The sequence below is a fragment of the Lutra lutra genome, chromosome 2, assembly GCF_902655055.1.
Source record: "Lutra lutra chromosome 2, mLutLut1.2, whole genome shotgun sequence".
Taxonomy (NCBI): domain Eukaryota; kingdom Metazoa; phylum Chordata; class Mammalia; order Carnivora; family Mustelidae; genus Lutra; species Lutra lutra.
In genome coordinates, this window is record NC_062279.1 from 69,466,639 (window position 1) to 69,489,673 (window position 23,035).

The 23,035-nt window shown below is 43.8% G+C and overlaps 1 protein-coding gene across 4 annotated transcripts in view; it reads left to right on the forward strand.

Moving 5' to 3' along the window:
- The first annotated feature begins 280 nt into the window (after positions 1 to 280).
- Positions 281 to 23,035, forward strand: part of MFAP3L (microfibril associated protein 3 like) — a 40,078-nt gene continuing 17,323 nt past the window's right edge. The window contains exons 1-2 of one of the 4 annotated variants that reach the window (XM_047717687.1): positions 413 to 541; positions 21,685 to 22,111. In XM_047717687.1, the coding sequence (XP_047573643.1) occupies positions 21,817 to 22,111 (295 nt within the window). In that variant the 5' untranslated portion in view covers positions 413 to 541; positions 21,685 to 21,816. Of the gene's footprint in view, positions 542 to 20,829; positions 21,059 to 21,684; positions 22,112 to 23,035 lie in introns of those variants that run through there. The other 3 variants (XM_047717688.1, XM_047717686.1, XM_047717695.1) reach the window with 3 other exon arrangements.

The following is a 23,035-nucleotide window of genomic DNA, read 5'->3' on the forward strand; positions in this document are numbered from 1 at the left end:
CGCCGTGCTCCCCGACAATTATCAGTCACGCTGCCCAAGCACCGCAGCGTCGGAAACGAGCCCTCAGCCCCAGGACCACCCTAGGCGTGCTGGAACAGAGACCGGGAGACCCAAGCCCGCCCCAGAGCCAGCGCCGGCGGAAAGAGGGACTCCGGGGCACGCTCATCCCGCCCCCCCCCCCCCTCTGCGGGCGGACCCCGCGGCTCTCCCAGGTCCGCCCGGCGCCGCCCGCTCCTCCCCACGCCGGTGGCTGCTGCGAAAACCCGGCGGCGACACCCCGCGCGGCCACGCGCCTCCGCGCCGCCCTGCGAGTCGCACTGGGCATGCTCGGCACCGGCCGGCTCCGGCTGCTGTAGGTGGGGAGCTCCGCACTCCCGGCTGCCAGCGGCGCAGCCCGCATCGCTGCCCGGCGCGGGCGGACACAGCTTGCCCGCAGTAGGCTCTCCCGGGCATCGGGCGCGGGGCGTGGAGCGGCGACAGCTCGCAGACTGGCCATGGCGAGGGGCGCAAGGCGGCCACCTGAGTGGCGCGGCGGCGTCAGGTTAGCAGGGGCGCCCGGACAGCAGGGGCGGGGGGGCGAGGGTGGCGGGGAGCCCGGCACGGGGTGGGCGGCCAGGTCGCTGTGGCCGCTGGGGCCGAGGAACTTTCGGGCGCTTAGGCTGGCGGAGCCCAGGGAGGAGGCGTCGTGCAGGAGGCGCCGCGAGGTCCCAGTAGCGAGCTCCTAGCGAGCGGGTAGCAGGATGCCTCGAGATACGTGCGGGGTGGGACCCGGGGGGCGGTGGGCTGGGGACAGCCACCTCTCAGGCTAGTGCCATAATCTTCCTACGGCGAAGAGCGCGGTGTCTACTGTGTGCTGCCGAGGAGCCTCCCAAATCTCCGGGGGGCAAGGGAAGCCAAGCAGCGGCGGGGGCCTTCGCCGGACTCCAGATCGCTCGGGTCACCGTGCCTCAGTTTCCCCGGGACGGGGGTAGGGTATACTGTCCCGTGGCCCGGAGGCCCCGAGTTCGGGTTCTGCGCCCAGCCTGGAGAGTGCTGCGTCCTGATGCTGCAGGAGTGCGGGAAGCTGTGGGTGCAGCAAGCCGCCGCCTCGCGACTGGAGCTCTCGGAGTTTGTCGCATTTGACTCCATAGCAAGTTAACATCGCATTGCTTCATGGCGTGGAATGGGGAAACGTGCTTCATCGGCTTAAAAAAAGAAAAAAAAAGTAATTGCAAAACCGATTTATTTTAAGCTCGACTATTAACTTGTCTTTGCCTCCAAAAAAACCCTTGAGCTTGCAAGTTGCAAGATTTATGAACCAAGCTAGCAAAAATCAAAAAGAAGAAGAAGTATGTAGGTTCATTATCTGCTTACTGTAGAAAATAATCTATTATGGTTGAATTGTCATTGTTTTTAAGGATACTTGTTAGCAGAAAAGTTTGGTTACTGTAGCAGTCTTTATTTGTGTTAGCTTAGCTTATATTAAGAACTTGGAAATCTAGCTTTGGAGAAGCTCAGTGTTTTTTGTAAAGGTTTCTCACTTTTGCTTCTAGATGAAACACTTTTTTTTTTTTTTCAGTTGCTACTATGGTGAACATAGTAAAATTGTTCAGGATGAAATGTAAGATGGCAGAAGATTTATATTGAGACGGGAGAATGTTGGAATGGTGTGGTTTTACTGGCATTTCACTTTTACAGAAAAATGAAGTTTGTAGATCCCACTGGGATTTCTACTGTTGGTTCATCCTGAAACATTTAGTACCAATACCACTCTTTGGATTATTGGATTTAATACGAGCAAGGTAAACAATCCTTGTTCTAGTGGGAACCTGTTCTACCTCTCAGGCTATATCCTTTAGTCTGTTCCCGTAAGTACCACTTAGTAGGTTCAGTTGTTTTATTTATTAAGCTTATTACAAAACTTGTTTGCATTCTTGACAGACCTTAATAGACTTTGGAGGTGCGTTGATATTTCGTTAGTTTGTGAATAGCCTTTAATGTTTGTTCTGGTCTGAGATGGCTCCAGCTCTAATTCCAGATACTCTGTGTGATTTCCCCAGTGAGCTTTATGCTTAGCCTGTACATAACCAAGATTTAAGAACAGGAAAGGCTTGAAATGTCCGGACAACAGCAATTAGCAACAACATGATTTATTTCTACAAATTAGGCCTGAAGTCCTCCATGTTAGCCCAGTTGCTTGGTTGGTGGTGTTCATGGCCCCTAAATGTACTTCTAAATACAGTCACGGAACAGTTTAGAAGTTAGGAAAAAACACCAACACCAGCACTGAGAAATTGCACTTCCCTTCTCTGTAAAAATGCACCAAGTTGAAAGTCGGCCTTGACACACGGCATCCATGCACAGCTGATCCATAGAGCAAGTCTTGCATTCTCAGGCTGTGTTCCCAGGCAGCAGGCAGTGATGTCTCCCCCTTAGCCTCTGCTTATTCCTGACCTAGAGGAAGCAGCAAGTCTTCAGCGTCCCTCTTTGTCAATGTGAGCTTTAATACGGATCAGTAGGCCCCCTTTTGGATCTAAAATATCTCATTTTTTTTTTCAAGATTAGGAAAAGCAGTGAAATTGAACAAAAGGCATGTTTAAACGTCAATTATTGCTTCAGAAATTCCACAAAAGAATGGAGTTTCCTAAACTAAAATGACCCAAACTGACAGGATTTAGATCGAAGAGGGCTTTTACTCTTGCTGATGAAGAAAAAATAGCAAAGTAGACTTTGTATTCAGATTAGGAAATAGGTGATCATTTCTTCTTTTTTGGTGCCTGTTGGGTTCTTTCAACTCAACTGCTAGGCACATAATTTTTCATCTTATTTCTGTATCTTCAGATTTCTGTACTGTATGGTGGTATCAGAGACATGAGATATTCACAGCAAACTATTGGCCTTTAAAAATCTTCCAGCATTCACATGGCCATAATTTATTCAACCTCTCATTTGACTTGTAATTTGAATAGTTGAGTAGCTAAGGCTATTTAAATTTTGTTTAATTTTGAACTTTTTGTTCTATTTTTTTAAATGAAAAACTTCTAGATACTGAAATACCAAATAAATATTCTGGCAAGGTGGCTTTTAACCTCCAATGTAGTACAGTCAGATGTGTTAGAAGGGCATCATCTTTGGGAATTCAGAAATCATTCAGAGAGTATCACTTCCCTCAGCTAACCAAGCACTTGGGGTGCTGCTTGCCCTTTTCCAGCCACGTCCAGTAGGACACTTAAAACTGACATGTTTTGATCCATGGTAACTTACATTAAAGTTAGAAATGTTCTAAAGAAAAGAAAAGAAAAAGAAAATATCCTTAGATGTGAATGGTTTAAGTTTGCTAGAATGCCTCCCTGGAATGGTTAAAGAATTCAGGAGTTTGACTGATAATGTGTTAAGACCCAGTTAAGAGCTGTTGGAACTAGTTTCTAAGCTATACGCAAAACAGAAGCCCTGTGAATTTACTATCTTGCCTCTGCCTCTACCTGAGGTCTTCATTTATTAAAATAATCACCTTCATTTTTCTTCCCCACAGTGTTTAATAGTTAGGCCCCAGGGGCTGCAGAAATGAATAAGACTTAGTGACTCAGAATCTAGTCAGACAGACATACTTGAGGACAAGTAGACTACAGTGCAAGGTATGTGCTCCAGGAGAGGTATTTGTACATGGGACTAAGGAGACAAGAGAAATGAGCCCCTTGGGTTGGAGGAAGAGGGGGGCCCCGTGAAAACAGTGGTATTTCCATAGGATCTTAAGGATTGCCTAAGGAATTTGGGTAGAAGTCTTCTAACTGTCCAGGCAGAAGGAACACTGCTATGGTAGTTAGAATAATGGCCCCCCAAAGATGTCCACTCTGCGACCTTGCAGATGTGATTAAGTTGAAGATTTGGAAATGGAGAGATTATCTGGATCATTCCATGGGCCCAGTGTAATCACGAGAGTCTGTGTAGGTGAAAGAGGTAATCCGAAGTCAGTGTCGGAGTGAGGCCGTGTGAAATAGATTTTGACTGGCCATTGCTGACTTTGAAGATGGAAGGGGGCCACGACTCAAGAATGCAGGCAGCCTCTAGAAGCTGGCAAAGGCAGGGAAACAGATGCTGTTCTGGAGCATCCAGAAGGAACACAGCACTGCCAGTTCTCCGATTAGCCTGGTAAGATCCCCTTTGAACTTTTAACCCACATAACTGAAAGATGATACATTCGTATGTTGAAGTCACTAAGTTTATGACTTAGTGTCATAGAAAGGAGCAATAGAAAGCTAATACCGTTATGCAAAGAAAGACTTGGTGTGATGGAATATTGAGCAGAGGCAGGAGAAGGGGAATGAAATGGTCCTTTCATTGTGATGATGCCATGCAAAGGAGTTTGGATTTTATCTTATCACATATAGAGAAGCAGTGGGAAACCAGCTAAGCATTTTTAAACAGGAGCATGGGAGGAACAGACTGTTGCCAGACTTATCTTCCTAAAAAAGCAATATATGGCTAAACCCCAAGTTTCATACAGCTGTTTGACAAAGGGTGTCCAGCCAGAAGTGGTCAGTGACAGAAATCTAGAACCCCCATGATTTATAATTCAGTTCTCCGAATTGATCTGAAATGGCATTTATATACATCTGTGAACTTAATAGCTTAAGAGACTTCTTTTTCACAATTTGTAATAGAAGAAGGTCATAGAAAATAAAGCAGAAGGGCCAATTCACATTTTGATTCCTTTGTTTCTACCCATTGTCCTCTTAGCAGACAGCTGCTCTGCTGACTGTGTACCGTGCCAACATAACCAGGGAGCCATGAAAGCTCAAATCTAGTGAGCTTTCTCTAGTGCAGTTCACTTGAGATGATATAATGTCACCTGGGCCAGCTCTGACCGGTTGCTGTAGCTTGTGGGGTGTTTGTGGGCTTGTACAGGCTCAGCTGGGAAATGGCCAAAATCAATTAGCGATCTTTACTATAGGCTCCATATTTGCCAGGGTATGGATAAAAGCTATGATTCTAGATGACCTAACTTCTGTAAGAAATTCAGTCATTCTTTCCAAACATATTTGTTGACTCTTCAATATAAGGGCTTAATTTCTGTCCTAGAAAAACTTTTAGTTGGTTGAGTTGCCATCTCTGTGTCTAGAAAACCTCACCTGAAGAAATCTACCTTAGTGTTACAAGAGTGGCTCTGAACTGAAGCTAAACTATATGTTAGAAAAAATTGGTAAGAGAAAAAACACTTTTCTGACAGCATGGTAAAGGAAGACTTGGGTTGGCAAAATCTGAAACTGGAAACAGACTTGACTGAGAATCATCTTAATAAAAACAAAACTGTGTATCTATATTGTCTAGCTCCAATCTGTAAACTTTATAAGATTTTTACCTAAATGTCCTTATAAAAGGATGTAATAATTATTGTTCAGCACTAAAGGACTAGCTCAGTGCACACCATTTCTCTTTCTTGAATCTCCTCTGCCTTGGTCTACTGGGATATGTGCCCCCTAGTTCTCTCCATGCTTATTTTATTTTATTTTTTTATTGCTCTTTCTCAAAGAGAGGGTTTGTCTCTCTTTTCTCTGAGTTCTAACCTTGGTCTTCTCATCCTGTGGTCTACTGTGTTCTTTCTGGGCAATTTCTTTTTCCTCATGACTGTATTACTAGCCCATACACCAGTGTCTCCAAAGCTGTATCTTCAGATAAGTTTCTCTTATCCATTCATTAATTAACTCGTTGATCCAGTCAACAAATACTGATGATCTCAGAGAGTCATGGTGGGGCAGATGTGCACAAAAATAATGGCAGGAGGAAAAATGAAGGTATGGATAAAGAACGGCGAGAGGAGGAGAGTCCAGGGCTCCCTGGGGGAATCCTCGAGGGCTTTTGAACCAAGACTTAAAAGCCAAGTAGGGGTTTGCCAGATGTATAAGGTTATGAAGGGCAGCATGGCCAGCCGGAGACATGCGAGGAAGTCAAGAAAGAAGAGAGGCAGGGGAAGCTCCAGAGATGAGGTTAAAGAGATCAGTAGGAGTCAGAGCATGAAGGATCAGGTATGTCCTGCCAAGGACTTTAGCTTTATACTACTGACAAAGATGTGGAATATGTTCTAAGTCAGATCTTTCGGAGTCTGCTGACTTTGGCAACAGCGTGGTCTGTGGATTGGAGACAGGCAAGACTAGGGGCAGGGCAGTGAGGAAGGAGTCTAGTAGAGGGGTGCCCATCAGAGATGATGAGCACATAAAGCTGGGCCCTACAAGGGACGTGTGGCCGTGTGGGCAAGGAAGGAAAGGAGGAGACTTTGGAAGTGACTCACATGTAATCGGATTTTGTGTGTCAGGTCCTGCAGAGTGTGGAAGGTGCCCTCTCTAGGATTCTGCAGAGCACAAAACTTTGCAGGACCAGACACACAGACTTCCACTGCAGATGCTTAACCAGAAGGACCTAAAGCAGCAGGGGACCAGGAAGCCCAAACTCACAGCTGTGTGTGGAGGAGGAAATCAGAATTTCCTTGCCGGGCACATAGTTTGTAAGGGAAACGTGGAAGAAAGAAAGAAGGAATTGATTCTCAGATGGTTCATCAGCTTCTGGGCAGAAGTATTTGGGGATGCTAGTGAGGCTGAAATGATATTGATATGGGGTAGACTTCCTAATTCTGCATTGGAAGATAACTGTCTTAGAGGCTGGGCTGAAGTTGACTCTTTGTAATCCATGGAAAAGAGGAAGTTTGCTGAGCAGGTATTTAAATATAATTCAAAATCTTGCCTTCCATTGAGGATTTGAGTTGGCTCATGGTGCCAGGAAGGCTGTACTCCTTAAGGAAATAAATGGGTTGGAATAAAGTGCTCCAGAATTACTCATTGACAGGTCCCACCCAGTTTAGCCCTGGAGAACCCTGGCTGGGGCTAATTCACTTCATTTTCATTGGTTTATTAAAGCGGTACCTCTCCTAGACAAGAGGGGATACATCTGTTTTGGGGTCTGTATCTTTCTGTAGTATTTTGGAAATAGCAAGAACTCTGTATTTGTGAAAGTGGGAACTATTCCAAGTTGACCAGTTAATTCCTTTCTTCCCAGTGGCCAAGCTCCTCTGTAAAGAAATAAGTAGATGTATGTGTAGTAGGCATTATGTTTTCTTAAATATACAAAACCCACTTTCCTTGGTCTTCAGCAGGGGGAGGTTTTTGAGTAAAGACTGCATTAGTATTTGGCTCCAGGCTTCACCCAGGACTTTCTTCTGGGCCTTTACACCCCAGGATAGCCACAGGATGGTTTGAACATCTAGTAACCCTTGAGATATCTTGCTTCTCAGCTGCTAGTGCGAACTTCACTTTGTAAATTTCTGCTTTGTTACCAAAGACAGGTGCTGGGCTGCATTGCCTTAGTAATCACACCTGGGCTTCTGCTCTTGCCTTCTCCCCACCCACCTTTATGCCATTCCTGTTGTCAGTCCCAAGCTGGAGGGAAGGTTTTATTGCTTCAAGATTTCAACAACGCTGGATTATCTGGCGTCTGAGTGAGTCTTGCTCATTAGGCTTCCCAAAGGTAACTTGGTTTTTTCTATCTTAAAACACTTTTGAGGAACTGGAAATAATTTCTAGAAAATAGTTGCATATCACCAGTACTTTGCTTCACCGAGGGCAGAGCATTTATTCCTGTGCAGCTGGACCCAGGACATAGAGTGGACTTTTGCTTCCCTCCTGCCTTCCTAGCGCATCTCATCTCTACCTCTGTGCTATGGCTGTCTCCCCTTCTTTGACTGGTGTGTTAGTTTTACATTCTAAGTGATGGATCATCCGTCCCAGAATCCTCTTTATCATTTCTCCTAAGTAACCCTTAAGGCCCCCTTATTAATTAGAATTTCTGGAGGAATACTCTGATATCCCAGAGTTCTTGAGATGAGGATGCACATCAGACCCATTGCACGAGCCTCACAAAAACCTACTCTAACATTAGGTTAGATTTTTAGATTCGATTTTTATTTTTAAGTGGCATGCTGTGTTTATTTCTATTCCTCCTTGTCTAAACTAAGCCATTATTCCTGCTGAGAAAATTATCCTGTTTCCTTTATTCATCCTTCAGGGTTTGACCAACCCCAGGGAACATTCTATGACCTTTCCAGCTGGCCCTCCTCTGAATTTCTGTGGTATTTGCCCAGTTTAGTGCTTAATTATATATTGCTTGGTATGTGGTTATCACCAAGATTCCAGACATCATTAGGGTAAAGAGCTGATCTCACAATTTTTTTTTTTTTTCCAGGTCACAACAGTTGGTACTAAACATAATAGTGGCCTCATAAGTACTTTGAGTTCAGCTTAACTGATATAACTGGCTCCTGGATTTTTTTTTTTTTTTTTTAAATATCCTTTATAGAGAGAGAACTCAGGTCGAGTTGAGAAGGTTGAATACTACCCCCCAAGTCCACTGATGGCTTAATTTCATAAACTCTTTTTTCTATTGAATTTGTTTTTTTTATTTTCTGGCTCCTGGATTTTTATCACTTAGCTGAATTTGACTGCACAGGTGAGACATCATTAAGAACATCTGGCAAGTGTGCTCAGGGCCTGTTCCCATCAACGCTGAGAGAATAGCAAAGCTTCCTTTAAAATTCTGTGTGGCAATCACTGAATCCATGTTTTCAACTTTCTTCTGTTTTTTTGTTTAGTTAAGGCAATTTTCCATATTGTCGCACTGAAAAAACACTTAATTTGGGGGAAAGGTTGATCTTAGGATATGCACTACAGTCAAGCTAGAAGATTATGATTAAGATTTGCTTTCAACCAAATTTTGAAAGATAATTGATTTTATGTCCAAAATTTTAAAATAATTTTTAAAATAATAACAATATTTCAAAATAAACAATTTTAAATAACCATTCTGACAGCTTTGGGTGCTCATGACGTTCAGAGAGTTTGGCCGAGCTCTGGTATTCACTTAGTGATCACTGTGCATGAGTTAGCCCGGGAGTGAGAGTAGATGAGATTATGTGAGGGGCTTCTCCTCTTGGGCTGGCGGCTTGGCCTCTGCTGCTTTCACCATCAGTGTGGATAGAAAGAACCACAAGGGCCTGCCTGTGTCCTAGGATAGTGTGAGACTCAAACGGGGTACCATCCATGGGAGTGTTTTATAAACCGTAAATGCTAGGTAAGCATAAGGGCCATTGTTATTGAGCTCTTAATAACAAGTCAGATAGGGTTTGAGTTACAGGATCTCTTCTGATCTGCTTTCCACTAAGATCCAGGTCCTAGTGTCTATGAAAAACACTCGGCATATGATTTTCAGAGAAATATTCATTATGTAATTCCACTTTGTGATAATAAGCTGGTAAAGAAAGAAGAAGGAAAGGCTTTTCTAACTACCCTCTTCAGTTATTGAGCATATTTTTACAAATAGATGAAACTTTACTCTGCTGAAAGAAGAAACCCTGGGTAATCCAATTCCTACCGTGAATTTGAATGGCCTTAATCAAACAAGCAGAAAGATAGGGAGTTTAAGGGATGGTTTCAACATTTGATGTATAAATTAAGTAGGTGGTTGCTTTTCATCTCAACAATAAAAGGAATGTGTATTTCAGGCATAGAAAATAGTCCCCAGATACATTCCTCATGCCAGACAGCTGCCCCAAGTGCTCTGACAGACCGGCTCCCTCAGCCTCCGCTCCCAGGCCCTGTTGGGAGCCCTTAGCCTCTCAGGGCTCTCTGTAAGGAAGGATGTGTTTCTGAAGACTGACTTTTAAAGAAATCTTGGTTTATATTTTAAGGTTAGTTTCATGGTAAGGACTAGACCCAGTTACTTAGAATTTCTAAGAAATGGGTAGAATTTGCAGAAAATGTAGGGCAAATGTCAATGCCTTGTGAGTTAGTAAGATGTCCAACTGAGAGGAGATAGAACCAGTATAAATTCACTCAGCAGATATCCAAGCCCTTGCAATAGCAGAGCGAGTTTCTAGACACGGGGATACGACAGTGAACAATGGCAGCAGCAGAAGTCCGTCCGTCCAGGAGCTCACATCTTAGTAGGGACAGGGTAGTTCACAGTATGAAGGAAAAGGCAGGTAAAGGGGACAAGGCCTGTTGGGGGTTGGAGCACACAATTTTTTGTAAGATGACCAGGGAGGGCCTTGCTGATGAGGTGACATATGAGAAAGGAAATGTAGGAGGTGAGCCTGCAGGCATCCTGGGGACTGACTTCAGACGGAAGGAATAGTAAGTGCGAGGGTTCCAGTGTATCTGGCACATTCCAGGATTAGCAGGGCCCCGTGTGGCTGGCGGGGAGCGAGGGAAGGGTAGAGAGGTCAGAAATGAAGATTGCGAGACTGCTGGGGGCCAAATATCGTAGGGCCGTGGGCAGGCCTTCTCTGGCCTTTACACTTGAAAGAAGAACCCCTGGAAATGTACATTGTAATAATTTAAAGTGTTTTTGTTTTATTTTCATTTTCTTTGAAGCTTTCCCATGCATAGATTGTTACTAGTCATTAAAAAAGGAAAAAAAGGGGTGCCTGGGTGGCTCAGTGGGTTAAAGCCTCTGCCTCCAGCTCAGGTCATGATCCCAGGGTCCTGGGATCGAGCCCCACATCGGGCTCTCTGCTCCACAGGGAGCCTGCTTCCTCCTCTCTCTCTCCTGCCTGCCTCTCTGCCTACTTGTGATCTCTGTCTGTCAAATAAATAAATAAATAAATAAAAATAAAATAAATAAATAAATAAAAGGGAAAAAAAAGTAATGAATGCCTGGTTCCTAGGACAGTCAGTAAATACTTCAACACCAACCATATTTTGTCAGTGGAATTTCGTGATAAAGATTATACCCCCAAATGGCCAGAGCAGACCCAAGACCTCTCTGTAGTGAATTATCCAGTGAAATGACGATTTTAAGGCCCGGGCGGGGACTATGGTTCGCCTCGACCAGCCCCTCAGTGGTACAGCCTTGCAGGAATCTGAGCTCATCCACCTCAGCAGTGTGGTGAGAGTGTCTGGAGGGTGTGGATGGAGGGTTCAAAGGCCTTGGGAGCTTGAGTAGGTTTTCTTTTTCATTATAATGCTTAGGATGTGAGTAACACTCAAGAGGTTTCCTTCCCTACAGAGAACAAGTTACCATGTGCTGTGTGATGATGCACAAGCTGGTTCCTGGGTCATCACCAAGTCACGAATGGCTTGGCAACCACAGTTCTTTGCCCTAATTGAATTTCTGGCAGTAGGATCTTCATCGTACACAAAGAACTCCCTCCTCTTTCCCTCTTCTTATTTAGACTCACCATTCCATCCCTTGGCCAGCCCCAGCCACACTCCTGGTGGTCATGGTCACAGAATGGTAGATCAGAAGGGGCCCAAGAGATGGGTCTGCAGCTCAGAGGGATCAGCTGATTCCCAGAGGTCATCTACTAACTAGTAAATGGCAAAACTGAGGAAAGGAGTTTGTAAGTTTTAATCCTAAAATGCTAAACTGGTACCCTTTTTCCAGCTCACCCCAAAATTTCTGTCCTTGACTTTAACCTCAGGGCCCATCCCATTTCTTATCCTAGGAACCTAATTCCAACCTTTTGCTGTATTACGATCTCAGTTCTCTGGCTGTAGGGAGTCCTGTACCAAGTTCCTTTTCACACTGGCTATCCCTTGGAACACTGGATGTAGTCCTCTTAGACAGTACTCTATGTCTTGTTTGGGTTCTATTACTACTGTCCTTCATACTCATGATCAATGAAATACCTTTATCACGGGCTGTCCTGGGGAGCCTGGGCGGCTCAGTGGGTTAAAGCCTCTGCCTTCGGCTCAGGTCACGATCCCAGGGTCCTGGGATCGAGCCCCATATTGGGCTCTCTGCTCAGCAGGGAGCCTGCTTCCCCCTGCCCTCTCTGCCTGCCTCTCTGCCTGCTTGTCATCTCTGTCAAATAAATAAATAAAATCTTTAAAAAAAAAATTTATCACGGGCTGTCCTAGCACTAAACAGTCAACCCCCCTCATAATATCACGTCGATGGAAAACTGTCCACAAGTGCATTACATCTGGCGGGTTGGGAAGCTGTCTGTGTCCAGTCAAATAGGGAAACTGAGGAAGGCACTTTTACTATGAAGGCCTGAGAAGTTTACAAAGTATACCAGAATCCATAAGAAAATGTAATTGTTGGCAATTGCCTCAGGCTATATATTCTATTTAGGAAAGCAAGTTAACAATACGGCTTCTGATTTATAGAGCAGTTTCCTGTGCTGCACGGCGGACATGTGTCTTCCTCCTCTGTCTGGACAGAGAGCTGGCCAGCCTGGATCTGCAGGCAGGCAGCTAGGGGTCAGCACCTCAATAAAACATCTCCCTGATACCGTGGGATCTTCTGGCCATTTTTCTAGGCTGGAGAAGAGTTCTTGCTCATTGATGTGTTCGGCCTTCCAGATGCCCATCAGCCCCTGCCTGACTTCACTCTGGATACAGGGGCTTTTATACAGAGCACATCAAGAACTTCTGAGGAAACGGGCTTGAGCTGAAATGAAAAAAAGAACTGAAAGTTGGCAGAAGTAGTGTGATAGATTAGCAGGTGACATAAATAATGGTGCTAGAAAGAAAAATGTGAATCTCCCTATGCACACACTCCGCGTGAGTAGGGAAAATATTTTGAAAGGACACAACTATATTTAAAGGGAGAAGACACCAGAAAAAATATCTTGTAATAGGGACAGGAAGAGAAAGACACAAACAGAGGTGCTTCTGGACAGGCTTTAGGTTTTATAGGTGTAGAGAATCTGATACATGATGGTGTCAGAGATTCAAGAAGAACGCCAAGACAGCATCGTAACCCTTTTAAACTACACTGTAATGTGTTTTGGGTGTTGAGCTGGGACCATCCACCAGTGCATCTATCCCATTTGTATTCATTTCCCGGGTTTGGTTTATTCCCTGGACCATCAGATTCCGGAGGAAGCATCCCTCTGATCTGTTAAGGATTTGCATTAATGGGGCCCGGAACTATTTTAGCCTCTTCATTTAGAATGAAAATTCGAAGACGCTGAATACACATGGAAACATCAGTAAACTCTTCCTCGGGTAGACCCAAGATTAGAACAGCTGTCAACGCATGTTTCAGCTGCTGGGACAACTCAGAAATGGCCTTTGTGGAACCAAGAGATTGTAATGTAATTCAGGCCCAGTCTGGGTGTGAGGTTTTTATCCTGCTTCTAAGCCACTAAACTGTGTGATGCTGGGAAACTGCTCATCTTCTGTGGGCCTCCCTTTCTTATCTTGCATAAAGGAAAACCTTTATGAAAACACATGTGAGTTTTTCCAGATCGAATATTCTAGTTAGGTGAACAGATAATGTATGATAGACCTGTTTTTATCTTGCCTAATGATAATTGTACCTGCAGAGGAAAACCTTTACTATAATCCTTTTAATCTTCCTCCTTTTTAGAAGATTACATTTCTGGGAGCTTTATTTTATATCAGCCTTACTTTTAATCAGAAAAACATACCGTGTGGGAATATTGTGGTGGAGATCCAAGAATGATTTCTTAATATGATGTACCACCAAAAATAAAGCATTACAAAGATGGCATCTCTGGACCTAGAGTTCCTTTTCAGGTTTGAAAAACAGTGATTTAAAAACAGATCTGTTTTTGAAGAGTCTGTGCCTTTTGTGTATTGAAAAAAAAAAAAAAAACAAAGCCTAGAATTCTGTAGAGGTCTGAACATTAGTGTATTTGGTAAAGTAGAATTGAAACCTTTTGTTGTAGCTCCTTCTAAATTGTTGGATGAGCTTAGAATTGCTCATCTGGTGGCCATCAACAGCAGTCCTGCAAATCGGGGTATATATTTTGTTTTACCCATTAAGTAGCTATGAATTATGCCAATACCATGCAGTTAATAGACAGAGGGGCTGCCCAGAATGCCACGAGGCGTCGTAGGGTCTGACTACTTTCTTAAGACAGTCCTACTTCTTCCCATAATATGCTGCCATATAGCTCCCAGTTTGTGACAGTTCATAAATATAAGTGTCGCTGAGGCCGCTTATCCTCACAGACCTTCATCAGCCGGGACTTGTAGAGCAAGGAGAGCGTGAAGCCAGGGGGAGAGGTTGGTGGAACGGCAGGAGCCACCATGGGCTCTGCTCAGCCACACGGCTGGCATTCGGGCCTTCATCCAAGTGTAGCAGCAACTGGGCAGTGCAGCCCCAGGGAGTTGTCAGTGGAAATTCCTAACTCACGTGTTCATGTGTGTTCCGCCCACCGTGCCAGGCATGGGTTCTTAGCGAATGAAACACTCCTTTTCTCAGACAGCTGTTGGTATGACCATGGGCACTGCTGCTCCAGAAGTCCGGAGTTCATGTCACCTGCTGTGTAGTCAGGTAGTCATTAAGGCCTGCACATTCTAATTCCTCTACCTCTTTTGGATCTGCCCACGTCTTGGCTTCCCCACTGCTTTTAGTCCATGCCCCCGTACTTTGTTTCCTTCCTGCACCTCGTAGTAAGTCTCTGGCCACCTCTGTGTCATCAGCCACACTCTGAGCAAGGTGATCTTTCTAAACACGAAAATGGCCATGTCACCTCCCCCTTCCAGAACCTGTGAGTGCTCCCCATCCTTGGTATTACACACCAGTCCCTCCGTTATGTGGACCGGCCTACCTCAGCCTTCCTCCTCCTCCTCTCTTCTTCTTACTGCAAAGTGGTGCCTAATTCCGTGCAGCTCCCTAAATGTGCACAGTTCCCTCTAATCAGCATTTCCTTGAATATGCTCCTCCTCCTTTGGGGTCAGCTTCACTCCCTTGGTCTATTTGGTGAACTCCTTTATAACTAAACTAAAGGGCCACTTCTTATAGAATGTTCTCCCTGGTCCTTCCAGACCACTTGGGTCTCCTCTCCGTACCCTCAGTGGATCTTTGACCTCTTTCTGATGGAACAGTTTTCACATTGTTTTTAGTTGTTGCCTTGCTTTTCTCTCTCCATCTACTAGATTTGCAGATGAATGAGGGTAAGGACTGTGTCTTACCTTTATACTCCTCACCCCTGGCAGTATGCCAGGCACAGAAAAATTCCTCTGTTAATGTGTAGTGATTCGGATTGAACTGACCTATCTGGGTACTTCGAAAAGTAACCTAAAAACAATGTTCTTCCATTCTTTCATGTAATGATCCCATTTGCCATCTAAGTGAGCAGTTACCTTTGTGTTATTAGAGGCATTAAGAACTCTACACATATAGATTCTAGAACATCTGTAGGAAAGAAACAAAGACAGTCTGAATCTTTCTGCAATGTAAGTGGACAGTCAGATGAAACTTATTATACTTAGCACTTACATAATTTGATTCTGGACTGTAGTAATTGCTACAGGAATATTCTTGTTCTGCAAGGTTTTTGGACTTTGGATTCTCATTGTTCATATTCAGACACCACCTTAGCTACCTAAAAACTCTGTATATGTTGATCTTAAAAGAAATTAGGGGAGTCCACATCGGGGGCCCTAACAAAAATGGCCTCAGTTGCCTGCCAGTTTTAAAAAGTTAGTTTTTATGATTAGAGTATTTCAGTGTCTCTCTTCATTTCCCATGAATTTAAGATGTCTTCTCCTTGCTGCATGAGGAGAAACCTCTCAAGAATGTGTTCTAAACTAAAAGGCAGCCTTTGTGTCTATGGCATCATTTATGCACAAATGAAAATAGTGGTCACTCTCAGAAGATGTTGTGACAAAATCTAGTTATGTAACTAGAAAATTACTCATCATAGTTGATGGGAAAATGGCAGCATGAACTGTGCCAAGAAAAAAACAACAATGTATATTCATTTAGTCCAAACACCCTTAAACAAGGGGCCCTTTCCTCCCAACTCCAGAAATACATGGCCAACAGTCATGTTTTATTATAGGTGAAGGAACAAAAATAAGATCCAACAAAGCATTTTATTACATGTTCTTAAGATAAAATACAATCATTGGGAAATAGGGAAGCGGCTGAGTAAAGAAAGGACATTTGATGTCTGCTAAATATTTTCTCTTTTGTTTTATTTATAGAAAATATTCTATGAAAGTTTTCCAAAGGCCATGAACAAACACATGAAACTTAACAATTTGTCCATTGTAGCTTTTGTTAAACCCTGGTTTTGGAATCTGTGGCCTTTGTTCTTGTATTTTGAAGGACTGCATTTTAAAACTGCTGGATTATAGTGCTCATGGTTTAGTCGTTGGTAGCTAAAATGTCTTTCACAATGTTAGAGTGTTATTAACCGAACTTTTCACCATGCTGTCTGTAACATCTGATGGGTTGCACAAAGTACATTTGTAGAATATTTCCCCAGTGCCCAAAGTGACATGATGTCTGTATGCTTTTCTGGCAATATATTGTGAATTTATCCCAGTTGCCATTGGATCCCACATAAGTGTGGCTTCATACAGCAAGTGTGTAAGCAAGTGTGTGTGTACTGGGTGCCCAGTACTCAGAAAATTCTACAGAGCTATCTGCCCAGCGTTTCTGCCATCAAGGGGCTCTGCTTGTAATTGTGAAAAGAAGTTTCCTCAGCACAAAGCTAAGAAAAATGCAAGATCATATGCCAGGGAGGAGTGTTGCAAGTTCGGTACAAGCTGCAGGCTCATTGGAAGATTAGAAGGACTGGGATGGTTGTGAACAATGGGGCCCTGGGAAGGAGAAGGTGACACTGGGATTGGGTGCTGGGTAGGCAGTCAACAAACATCTCCAAGCATCACCCAGACCAGCCAGTGCTCCTCCTGCATACCCAATGCTAAGCTCATTGCACCTGGAGAATGTACTGGAATTAGCTGTATCTCTCTCCCTAGTAGATGATAAGTGGACTAGCCTATGGCTTAGTGAGCCTTGTAGCACTCCCACACCCAACTGCCTGCCCCAGACCCTAGCAGTGTGGCCAGCACATAAACCATACTTAAAACAAACTAAACAGACAAACCTAAAAGGGCATGGTATGAAATCGGTCGAATTCCTACTGACAACTTTTAATTCATTAGTGTTAACCAGTTAAATGCTTTATTTTAGAAAATAAATGTTCACAGAGTTTTTGAGCAAAAATGCATTGACACAGGGGCACCTGGGTGGCTCAGTGGGTTAAGCCTCTGCCTTTGGCTCTGGTCATGATCCCATCGGGCTCTCTGCTCAGCGGGGAACCTGTTTCCGCCTCTCTCCCTCTCTCTCTCTTTCTCTCTCTCTCTCTCGCTGCCTGCCTCTCTGCCTACTTGTGATCTCTGTGTGTCAAATTAATAAATTTTAAAAAATGCATTGACACAAACAACTTACAAATTACACATTGTGATTTCTGTACTTTGGTAACTTTTCAAAATGGGAAAGGATGGGAGTGAGATGGCAGAGGGAAGAATGAGTGTGCTAACTGAAATCCCTGCATTAAGATCACAGTCTCTGCCTCTGTACCTGTGAAGGTCTCTAAGGGAGCTAGTTACAGTTTTGGAATAGTTGCTGTGTTTCTAGCCCAAAGTTCCTACTGGCATTATTAAAATATAATGGAACAGCAGTGTCCCATTCTCTTTGTTCTTGCTAGCACAAGGTGTTTGAATTAGAAAACCAAAGTGGCCAGACTTTGCTTGAAAACAGTTTTAGAGTTCTGCATTTTAAAACCAGTTTGATCTTCCATTTGTTGCATTCTCCCTCATTGTGAAAAAAGAAATGGTATAGTATATTTACTACACACACTTCCTGGAACCTACCTCGTACTTTGTCTTGTCTCTCATTCTCCCCCAAGCTATTTAGTTAGGCATTGGGTCTGGTATAGACATCAGGGAGTCAGAGAGCAGTGACCCCAGATACTGTCCGCAGGGTATTCATTGCAGTGTCTGTCCAGAGGGGCAGCTAGTGTATTTTCAGACTCGAGGCCCTGCAAAAGGACCCAGTGCAGAAAATCCCTTGTAATTATTTCCAGGTGGTGGGAGGGCAGTCAATAAAGTCTTAAAACCAAAAACAAGGTAGGTCTTCTAAATGCTATAATAAAAATCAACTTGAGAAGCGTAATTTCAGCAAAGCATGCTTTATACATTATGCTGACAATTCTTGTCTATCAAGCCGAGGGTTATGTAAGTACGGTATGTACATTTGGTCATGAATCCTTATAATTGTCCTATACTTGGTGAGTTCTTGGCCAAAAACACACAGCCAGTGAGGGTGGTTAGATCCAGGATCCTGGCCCAGTCTATCTACAACCGGAGGCCATGCTCTTAACTACCATCCTGTACTGAATAGTTCAGCTTTACAACTTCCCTGTTCAAAGGAAACCACGAGTTAGCCAAGTAAAGAAAACATTTACAAAGTCATAACAGGGTATGTGTCATGCTGCAGCAGCCTGTGCTATCTCCCATAAACCACGATTCCTGCTGGTGGAGAAATGCGTTGGCTTTCCTGGGGCAGGAAGGCACTCGAGTGCATGGGGGAGTGTGGAAGTCCGCAGCACTAAGAAAACTCTTTGTCTTTCCCCTGAAGAAATGTATGGTCTGAAGCTAATTTATCACCCCTGATTTATTTATCTCCTCAGTTTCATTGTCTACAGAATCGGCATAATTATTTCTGCCTTTGGAGAGAGATTCATTTATTCAGTAACTTGTTGTCCGGGATGACTTGAGACATGGCAGATGCCAAGATGAATGAGGCAGACAGAGCAGTTCGTGTGGTACACGCCCAAGGATAGACGTAAACATTAGTGGAACAGAATAGAGTTTAGAAGTGGGCTCACTGTTTTTGAGAAGAAGACAAGATAATCCATTGAAAAAAGGATAGTCTTTTTTAGAAATGGTGCTGAACCAACCGGATATCCATATGGGGGAAAACTGAACCTCAGTCCTTATCTCATGCCATACAGATACACACAGCAAATACTGGAATGGATCAGTGTAAACATGAGGCACAAGGGAACTTTTGGAGATGGTGGAAACATTCCATATTTTGCTTATTGTGGTAGTTACATAGTTATACACATTTGTCAATACCCACTGCAATGTTCACCTAAAACGGGCACATTTCATTATTTGTCAATTATACCATAGTAAAGTTGATTTTAAAAAAGGAATCATATCCTGTCACTCGTTTGCTTAAAATTTTCCAGTGAATGTTAGGTAAATCCAAAATCCTTACTGTGTCCTACAAAATCCTAGGTGATCTGGACCTTTCTACTCCTCTGACCATCCTATAGTGCTCCATTTGCTTTTGTTCTTCCTGGAATGCTCTTCTCCCAGATCTAGGTGTGGCTGATTCCTGAAGCGGTTGTAGCCCAAGGGCTACCTCCTCAGGGAAGTTCTCCCTGATTGCCTAACTTAGCATTTGAGTACCTCGTGGTGTGTTTTCCGAAACAGGCATCATTAGCTGAAATTTTTATTTACCTGATATTTATTTATTGTCTGTTTTTCCCCATGAGAATATAATATCCACAGAATAGGAGAGATATGTCTTATCTACTCTTCTATCTCCAAGGACCTATAATAATGTCTGCCTAAAAAGTTCATGTGCAGTAACTATTTAAAAAAATAATAGAATACAGTAATAAAAAGGGTAAGGCATTCAGATTCTATAACGTAGACAATGCAGAAATACTGAAGGTTGCTAAGTAAAGAAATGGCACCATAGATTTTGTGTCGCAGAATGGTTATAGGGATCGGATTGGGAACTGGGGTAAGACCAAAGGCAGGCAGATTATCTAGAAGGCAGCCACATCATTTCTGGTAAGGAGAAGAGAGGGAGGCTAACCTGAGGCTCACACAGAGGACACAAGGGATGGAACAAGCCAAGCAACATTTAAGAGATGGAATCAGCAACCTGTAGCTACATTCTGAGAGACCCAGGGTCACAGTGGAATTGAGGATTCTGTCCATGCATACCTGAGCTAATGATGTGCCCTGAATTGATAGAAGGGATGTGGGAAATGTAGCATAGTTAGCAGATGAGTTTGGCTTGGGAGTGTTAATTTTGAGTTACCTGCAAAACATCCTCCTAAACTGCTCCGTGCACAGTCGGTGACATCTGTCAGAAATTCAGGGAGGAGTCAGGACTGAGGACAGGGATTTGAGACTTACTAAATAAAGGTATGAAAATGGAACTTGGGTAATAGCTGAGGGTAAAAAGAGAAGAGGACCAATGATGAAACTCTGGGGGTTAACTGCCTCGTAAGGACTGGAAGGAAGAAGAGGAACCAGTAAAGAATAATGAGAGCGGTTAAGAGGAGTGGAGTGTGGAAGCCAGGGAAGGAACTTTGTTCACAAGAGTGGCAATTGCCACAGAGATCTGGCAAGAGAAAGACTGAGAACTTGGCAACGTGCAGTGACTGGTGACTTGAGCAAGAAGTACAGAGCAGGCAAAATGCGGAATGTAGTTCTTTGAGGAGTGAGTGGCGGGGGCGGGGGGGTAGTTAGGATAAGATGCAGAGGATTCTTTCCAAAAGGAGGCACAGTAGGAATTCGTGCTTGCACAACCTAGTAGCAGAAAGTGGTCTTTTGAGAAAGGTAAGGATACCACTGGGCTAAGCTGCTTGATTCAAAAGCTTAAGGAGTCTATGGGCATCTTGGGAAAAGGATACCGAATGGACTCAGCACTGATACAGAGATTACCAGATATCACTGAGGGCCTGGCGGGGGTTGAGGTGGTTCTTTTAGTTTGGTAGTAATGAGGTGGTGGTGTGATTCTTTCCAGGAGGTGCTCCAGCCTCCTGGGTACAGGCGCCGGGATGACAAGTGATCAGCTTGATCACAGTTGTATCCTGGCACAGTAGTTGTGGCAGAAGGATGGGGTGAGGATATTGGGGACTGTGGTCCACGTGATTGGGTCTAGACTGAGACAGAAGTGGAGCATGCAGGTCGGGATGGGGAGTGGAGATAGAGACTGAGGAAAATGGAAGGGCTAGCAAGTTCAGTGAGGGGAGTAAGAGATCTGGAAGAATGGGCGGGTGCAGCTAAAGATGGTAGAACTTCAGAACTACTTGGCACTTTGGAACTTAGAGCGTGGAGAGATGAAAGGTCCAGGGTGTGGCTACATGATTCGTGGATGAAATGGAAGATAGAGATGTAGGTGAAGGTTAGACCTTTGGACATAAGAAGTGTAGCCACCACAATGTCACCCCACTTCTACTGATTATCCCCTGCCTCCGGGAGACAGATGAAGACTGAAACCAGGGAATTCAGTGAGTGATCACGGGGTGGTGATGGCAGTTAACATGGAACAGAGGGAGCTAGATGGTATGCAGCTCAAAGGAGCATGAGCAGTTGCCTGAAAGGGGGGAAGGCATATGTAGAAGCCGTAATGGGGAGTGAGGAAAATGCCAGACTGATTCCAGTAGTGCCCTTGCAAATGCTGGCAGCACCCAAGCCGGGACCACTGAAATCAGCTAGAAGGAAAGAGAAGAGGGGAAGAAGGACCCAGGTGAACAGTCAGGTCATCCGCAGTAGCAACAGGTGACAGGGCAGAAGGAGACCTTAGCATGCTAAATGAAGGAAGCCTGAATTGGTTTTGGAATTCTCCGAAGTCATGTGATATAAATTTAACATATAAAGCATATATTTGTTCCTACGAAGAGCCATATGTTTCAATAGCAGACATAACAAAATCATACTGTTACGATTTCTGTGGAAAAAAATACCTTAACATTTGGAACATCTTCTAGTTTGTGTGTTTAAAAATTATAGAAGTGTGTATTTTACCTGGGTTTCTAACATTTTATAAATAAAGTTGTTAAAGTTTGAATGCTAGTATTTATGTGTGTGGGGTTTTTGTTTTTTTGTTTTTGTTTTTTTTTTTGTTTTTAAACAGGTTCTTAATCAGGAACCAACTCTATGGATCCAGGACAGGTTTGTCCCACGGCCTGCTCTGAACAGCGTGTTGTCCTATAGAAGATTCCCATTGGCAAACCATCTCTGTTGCCTTATAGAGCAAGCAAAGAAGATGGATCGATTGAAGAACCATCTGCCTGTGTGCTTTCTACCTACTGTGCCCTTTTTAATCCTAGTATCCACTCTAGCGACTGCTAAGAGTGTGACTAATAGCACTTTAAATGGCACTGACGTGGTCTCGGGCTCTGTGCCTGTAATCATTGCCAGAACTGACCATATCATAGTCAAGGAAGGGAACAGTGCCTTGATTAATTGTAGTGTTTATGGCATCCCTGATCCACAATTCAAGTGGTATAATTCCGTTGGCAAGCTGCTACAAGACGACGAGGAGAAGGAGCGAGGAGGAGGTAGGCTTTCAAGTTGTGTCAAATGTCATAAAATATAAACAGACTCTGGAAGCCACACTGAGAATGTTAGTTGCTCTTATTCAAGTCATTTAAAGATCTCATTCTGTCTTCTTTGCTAAGGCAAGAGAGAGAAATATATATCCTTAAGGATTCAAAGCAGTAATTAATTCATAGTCTTCACTCTGCCACTCAGAAGACAAAGGGCAAACATAAAAGTCTCTTAAAAGGCTTCTTGGAATTTTGTAGTATAATGCATACAGAATGTTATAGGGACGAATGTAAAGTGGATTTCCCATTAGTATACGTTCCATTTATAAGGGAGTTTTATTTCATTTCATGGGGCTGACTCTAGTATTCAGTATAGCAGTTTATGGTTAAGCGTCAGTTTAATTCATTGACTGTGGATTTAAGGACCACACTTCTTAAAAGAAGTCTCTGTGCAAAGTTGTCAGCCGCTGACTAGAGATGGCTCTGTGCTCCCAAAGACCTGGCTGAAGTTTCTAGATTGTCTCTTGCAGCTGAGGCCAAGACAGAGGGAGGATTCAAGAGCAAGAAATAACATGTGGCAATAGGGGAGTGTTTGGTTTTTAATGAGTGCCTTTCTGGCCAAAAAATGTGAATCACTTACCTAAGCACCAAGCTTGCTTCAGGAAAGTCTCCAGCTAGAGAGAGGATTGGTTGGGTCATTGTGAATTTGTACATTTCTTTTTTTTTTTTTTTTAAGATTTTATTTATTTATTTGACAGAGATCACAAGAAGGCAGAGAGGCAGGCAGAGAGAGAGAGAGAGGGAAGCAGGCTCCCCGCTGAGCAGAGAGCCCAATGCGGGGCTCGATCCCAGGACCCTGGGATCATGACCTGAGCCAAAGGCAGAGGCTTTAACCCACTGAGCCACCCAGGCGCCCCTGAATTTGTACATTTCTTG